The 5935-nt window shown below is 42.6% G+C and overlaps 1 protein-coding gene across 1 annotated transcript in view; it reads left to right on the top strand.

The window, feature by feature from the left end:
- The window catches only part of LOC118324881 (fibulin-2-like), a 28622-nt gene that overhangs the window by 19174 nt on the left and 3513 nt on the right, over window positions 1-5935 (top strand). Inside the window, exons 11-12 of the mRNA XM_035657377.1 lie at window positions 808-948; window positions 1217-1345. Of these exons, the coding sequence (XP_035513270.1) occupies window positions 808-948; window positions 1217-1345 (270 nt within the window). The remainder of the gene's footprint in view (window positions 1-807; window positions 949-1216; window positions 1346-5935) is intronic.

Below are 5935 nucleotides of genomic sequence, written 5' to 3'. Positions count from 1 at the left end.
ATTTCCCTCGGGATAAATAAAGCTACTTGAATCTTGAATCTAATTGCTAATGTCTTCTAAAGCAAGGTTGTACTGAGTCTTGGGCAAGGGATTTAGGCCAAAATGTATTGATGTTTTCAGTCAATTATACATGTGTTTTTGGTTTTAAGTGTGCAACTAAAGGACATAGAAGGATAGTGGTTGTTTGGGCTAAAAAAATTCAGTATGAATATGTCTCATTGTATAAGTGTTAAGCAAGCAAACAAGGGTCTTCAGTCTTATTTTACATAACAGTTAGTATTGTTTTTCTTTCCAGGGAAAGAACCAGGCCAAACACAAAAGTCCCCCACTTGTGAATCATAGTCTGTGTAGACGCATGGTTGTATACTGTGAATCAGCACAGCAACAGTGACAGAGGGGTTAAATGCCACACAGACAGGAGATCAGAGAGGCTGCTGTTAGGGGATGCAGAGGGGTGGATAAAAGCCAATCCTCTGTCCTCCTCCAGTACAAACTGATGCTGTGGAATTAGCCCCCAGGGGCAGGAACTGGGGCATGTTGAGGCAGCCAACGCCCCTGTAAAAGAAGTGTAAAAGAAATGCTCTGAGAAATGAGAAAATTGAGAAAATGTCAGACACACACATACAACGAAGTTATTCAAGGGAATGCGACTGTGTGATGTGTGTTTGCTTTGATATCACAGTCAGTGTGGCTAAAGAGCTGCTCTATGGTCTCTCATGCCCTGTCTTTGTGCCTTTGGGTCTTCCCTCTTCTTCTGTCTTTCTTCATCTTCATCTCTCTCCCTTTTTCTTTCTCTCTGTGTAACAGACATTGATGAGTGTGGCACTTTGGCCCAGCCTTGTAGCCTGGCATTTAACTGCATCAACACAGTGGGATCCTACATATGCCAGAGGAAGATAATATGTAGCCGTGGCTATCATGCCAGCCCTGATGGATCCAGATGTATTGGTATGATTTGTAGTTTTTACACTTGAAGAATGAGTAATCTGATGATTTGATATACAGACTTTGAGGACATTGTCAGCAGATGATGTGATGCAGGCAAAAGAGGTTAAACTATGAAGAATGTAATTTTGTTGTGTCTTTCCAATTAGGTAAAAAATAAATTACATGTAAGGAGATAGTCAAAAAACTAATAAGATTCATTTATGAAGTGGTGGCAGCTGATGTCCTTGTCATTTTACTGATCTCTTTACCATTAATGTGTGTCTTGTAGATGTGGACGAGTGTCAGAGCAGTCTACATCGATGTGGAGAGGGCCAGCTGTGTCACAATCTTCCTGGATCCTATCGTTGTGAATGCCAGACAGGCTATCAGTATGACTCATTCAGGAGAATGTGTGTAGGTATGTTGGGCATCATACACATCATCATTTAGAAGAAGTACACATGTCAAAGTTTTAAGAGAAAAGAAGTGGAGCTTCATATATTTTGCCTTTACCCTCCTGTCTCTCAGTTTCCTGCTCATTCTGTTCCCTCCTTCCCTTCCCTTCTCCCTTTCTCCCTTCATCACCTTTGCACTACTGTACAGCCACCCCTCTTCTTTGTCTGCCCACTCTTCTTTGTGCTCTGCTGCTCCTGTTTATTATTCTGCGGTGGGAGAGCCACTGCTGCTGTTTCCCCAGCTCTGCTGCTGGCTCCTGCAGTAGCCACTGGGCCGATCACGTCTCCTGCTGCAGAGGACTGTGTTCTGCCCCTGCTGCTGCTGCTCCCTCTGTTTGTGATTCACTGTGTTGTGACTCTCATGATAATGGACTCTGTTCAACTGTTTAGACTATCAGCAGGCAGCTGGTCCTCTGACATCACACTCTTGTTGACATCCACACAATCACGCACAGGCATGCACACGTACTCGGTCGTGTAGGGCAGCAAACCCTATGAGGGGCCGTCAGGGACAACATTATTCAGAATTACCCTCTCACAAACACATGTGAAATGCTCTTACATACACTACTGAAACACTCTCACATAAACAACTGAAAAATTATCGCTCGCACACACTAACTGAAACGCTCTCACACATACAAGTGAAACGCTCTTATATACACTACTGAAAAGCTCTCATACATACAAGTGGGTGAAATGCTCTCCAACCACACTACTGAAACACTCTCACGCACACTACTGAAACGCTCTCACGCAACTACTGAAACGCTCTCACGCACACTACTGAAACGCTCTCACATACCACTACTGAAACGCTCTCACGCATAACTACTGAAACGCTCTCACACACCTTACTGAAACGCTCTCACATACACTACTGAAACGCTCTCACGCACACACTGAAATCTCACATACACTACTGAAACGCTCTCAACGCACACTACTGAAACGCTCTCACATACACTACTGAAACGCTCTCACACATACACTGAAAACGCTCCTCGACGCACACTACTGAAACGCTCTCACGCACACTACTGAAACGCTCTCACCACACTACTGAAACGCTCTCACGCACACTACAGAAACGCTCTCACGCATACTACTGAAACGCTCTCACACACACACTACTGAAACGCTCTCACACACACTACTGAAACGCTCTCATATACACTACTGAAAACGCTCTCACACACACTACTGAAACGCTCTCATAATACACTACTGAAACGCTCTCACACACACTACTGAAACGCTCTCACACACACTACTGAGACGCTCTCACACACTACTGAAACACTCTCACACACACTACTAAGACGCTCTCCATATACACTAACTGAAACCTCTCACACAAACAACTGAAACGCTCTCACACACACTACTGAGACGCTCTCATATACACTACTGAAACGCTCTCACACCAAAAACTGAAAACACTCTCACACATACAACTGAAACGCTCTTATATATATATACATTAAGATGATCAGTAGTGCGCGTGCAGGAAAGCTGCATGCTGCCTGTTACATTACTCCAGCCTTTGAGTTTTGCTTTTTTTAACTTCTTAACTTTATTCTCTTTTTTCGTTCTTATTTTTTCACTTGTAACTCCTCTTGAGTCCTGGCCCTCCTCTAACGATGGTTTTTGAGAGAGTTGTTGTGTTTTAATTTCTGTTTTAATTGCTGCTTCCACCGGACACTAGGTGGCCATTTTCCTCAACATCAAAAAGGAGAAACTTTGCATACACGGGGACACGCAAAGCAGATATTATGTTTGGTATGATCCTAATTTTACATTTAATATGATTTTCCACCAGATTACATAAATGGTGCATACACATACCACATAGCTAATAATAAATATATACAAATACAGCCTTCATGACAACTGCCCTTTCCACTCAGATTCATAGGTTCTAATAACATCATACAAGAAACCTGTTCTTAATGCTTTTTTATCTGGATAGATAAGGGTAAAAAAAATACAGCACCTTTCCTGTTTCAGATGTTCAGGCTTTGCTTTACATATGAACAGGCCTGATCGCGGCTAATGCGGCCAAAGCATAGTGGAGCCAGAACAGCGGCCCTGTTTCTATGCCCCTATACATATGTTCTAATACTATGCCTATACTATCCACATAGTAGGATTTTGTGTTTAGTGTTTAGTTTTGGTGAGTTTATCATCACTTTATTATAACATATTAATTAAAGCATTTGTAAAATATTGTGATGTCATGAATTACTGGTTCAAATGTCATTGAAGTATAATGAAAAAGCATCACCTATAGCCAGGAATTATTGAGCAATGTGTTTTTACAGTACCCCAAATAATAAGAAAACATGCCACTATGGAGGTAAAATATGGGACTTTTATTTTGACATTTCTCCCCACACTATGCAGTAAAGATAACTTGATAATTAAGATATCGTTTTTTGTATTTATCCATGGCGCATGAAACACTTTATGATAATATATTTTATTTTGAAATGTAGTTCGATATATACCGCTTACTGTTCTTAATACCTTTTATTTTGAAAACCGGAAAGTGAATACGCGTTTCCTCCGCATTTACCATAATGCGTGAGAATACTTGTACACCTCGAAATTTAAGTACTGCTGATCGAAGTCACGGCTGGCTTGAACCGCAGTGGTTTAAGGCTACTTGCAGGCCTGTTTGTCAGACATTAGTGTTCTAAGTGAACAACGTGGCTGACCCCGAGTCACACCGTGAATCGCGCTGTCCAAGTGCACATGTTTGTTGAACCGAAGCCCCTTCCGGTTTTAGCTGAACCACCTTCCGTTTGACCGGAAAGGCCAACCTCGTCACACACCCTACTGAAAAGGCTCTCACACACACTACTGAGAACGCTCTCACACACACCTAACTGAAACGGCTGCTTATATACACTACTGAAACGCTCTCACACACACTAACTGAAACGCTCTTATATACACAGACGTGAAACGCTCCTCACACAAACAAAGCTGAAACGCTCTCCACACAACAGCTACTGAAACGCTCCTCGCAACAACAGCACTACTGAAACGCTCTTATATACCACTATGAAACGCTCTCAAACAACCTACACCCAACTGAAACGCTCTCACACACCACTAACTGAAACGGGCTCTCACACACACGACTACTGAACGCTTGCTCCCAACACAAGCTACTGTACCGTACATCCACCAGAACAAGAGAGGGGAGACTTAAATCTTCTCCCCGCGTTCTCCACCTTCGTCTCCAACCTTCCTCCCTCTTTCCCCGATGTTGCTTCGCCAGGTGTCTTTCTCCCAGAGTTCAAGCTGGCTAAAATCAGCTTGTTCTGTCCACTATGCCGGCAGCCATGCAGGCTGTTCTCTGGAGTAAACAACAGCAGGCTTGTTCCCCGGGTGCCAATTGTCAGGCTTTTTAAAGCCAAAGACACTCCCATTTGTCGCTCCTTTGAGAAAATAACAAAGAAGCCCATTTTGACACATTTACCTTTGTTAGTTTATTACTTATTCTGGCTAAAAAAAAAAAAAGGTATTTCATTGGTTTACATTTTCTTGTCGGACCCATCCCAAACACATGGCTGATTTTGAATATTCAAATGAAGCCATGTGTTGATGCGCCAGCAAGGCTCAGGCTGTCAATCAAACTCAGCGACAGAACATAAGCGTTAGTAAAAAATGCTCATACTCATAACATATGTAAAGGCAAGCCTGAACATCTGAAACAGAAAGGTGGCGTATTTTTTTTTTTTTACCCATTTATCTATCCAGATAAAAAACAATTAAGAAACCGTTTCCTGTATGATGTTTAATTAGACCTATGCAGGCAATTAGCGCGAACCAATGGCAGCGTGTCCTGTAGGGTGGCCGACTAAAATGAATGGCTAATACGTTAGTCATTCATCTTATTGCTAGGAGACCGCGTAACATCCACCCATAACAAGAGAGGGGAGACTCTGCTTAAATCTTCTCCATAAACCTGTCTCCACCTTCCTCTCCTTCACCCCGGCATTGCCTTCCCTCCTCCTGCATCCCCCCAAGTGTTTCTCCCAGAGTTGCAAGCTGGTAAATCAGCTGTTCCTGTCGCACTATGCGGGGGGGCATTAGCACGATGCAGCTGTTTCTCCGGAGTAAACAACTGGCAGTGTGTCCTGTAGGGTGGCCATTCCTCCGCTGTAGGCTGACAGTCTGGCTTTAAATGCCCTGTCTTGGCCTGAAGGCCAGTCATTTGTCCTCCAAAAACTTTTGAGAAAAATTAAGCAAAAAAGGTCTGCCTTTTGACACATTACGTTGTTAGTTTAATACTTGTTGGCTAAAATGTGTGTCAAAAAAAGCTGTGTCAAAAATAAGTAATTTCATTGGTTACGAATTTTTGTCTGACGCTATCAACACGTGGCTATTTTAATATTCAAATGAGCCATGGTGTTGTGTGCCACAATATTCACTCAGGGCTGTCAATGCAATCTCTCAGGTTTAAGCTAAAAAGTCAGTTGTTGGACTGAAATTCTGAAAATGCTCAATACTCAGTATGTATAGGCCCAGAGCCTGAACAA

Source organism: Morone saxatilis, unplaced genomic scaffold, assembly GCF_004916995.1.
Source record: "Morone saxatilis isolate NCDOM2014 unplaced genomic scaffold, NCSU_SB_2.0 Contig15, whole genome shotgun sequence".
In the NCBI taxonomy this organism is placed as follows: Eukaryota; Metazoa; Chordata; class Actinopteri; family Moronidae; genus Morone; species Morone saxatilis.
The sequence above is the reverse complement of the archived record's forward strand: the minus strand, read 5'-3'. Positions and strand labels throughout refer to the sequence as shown.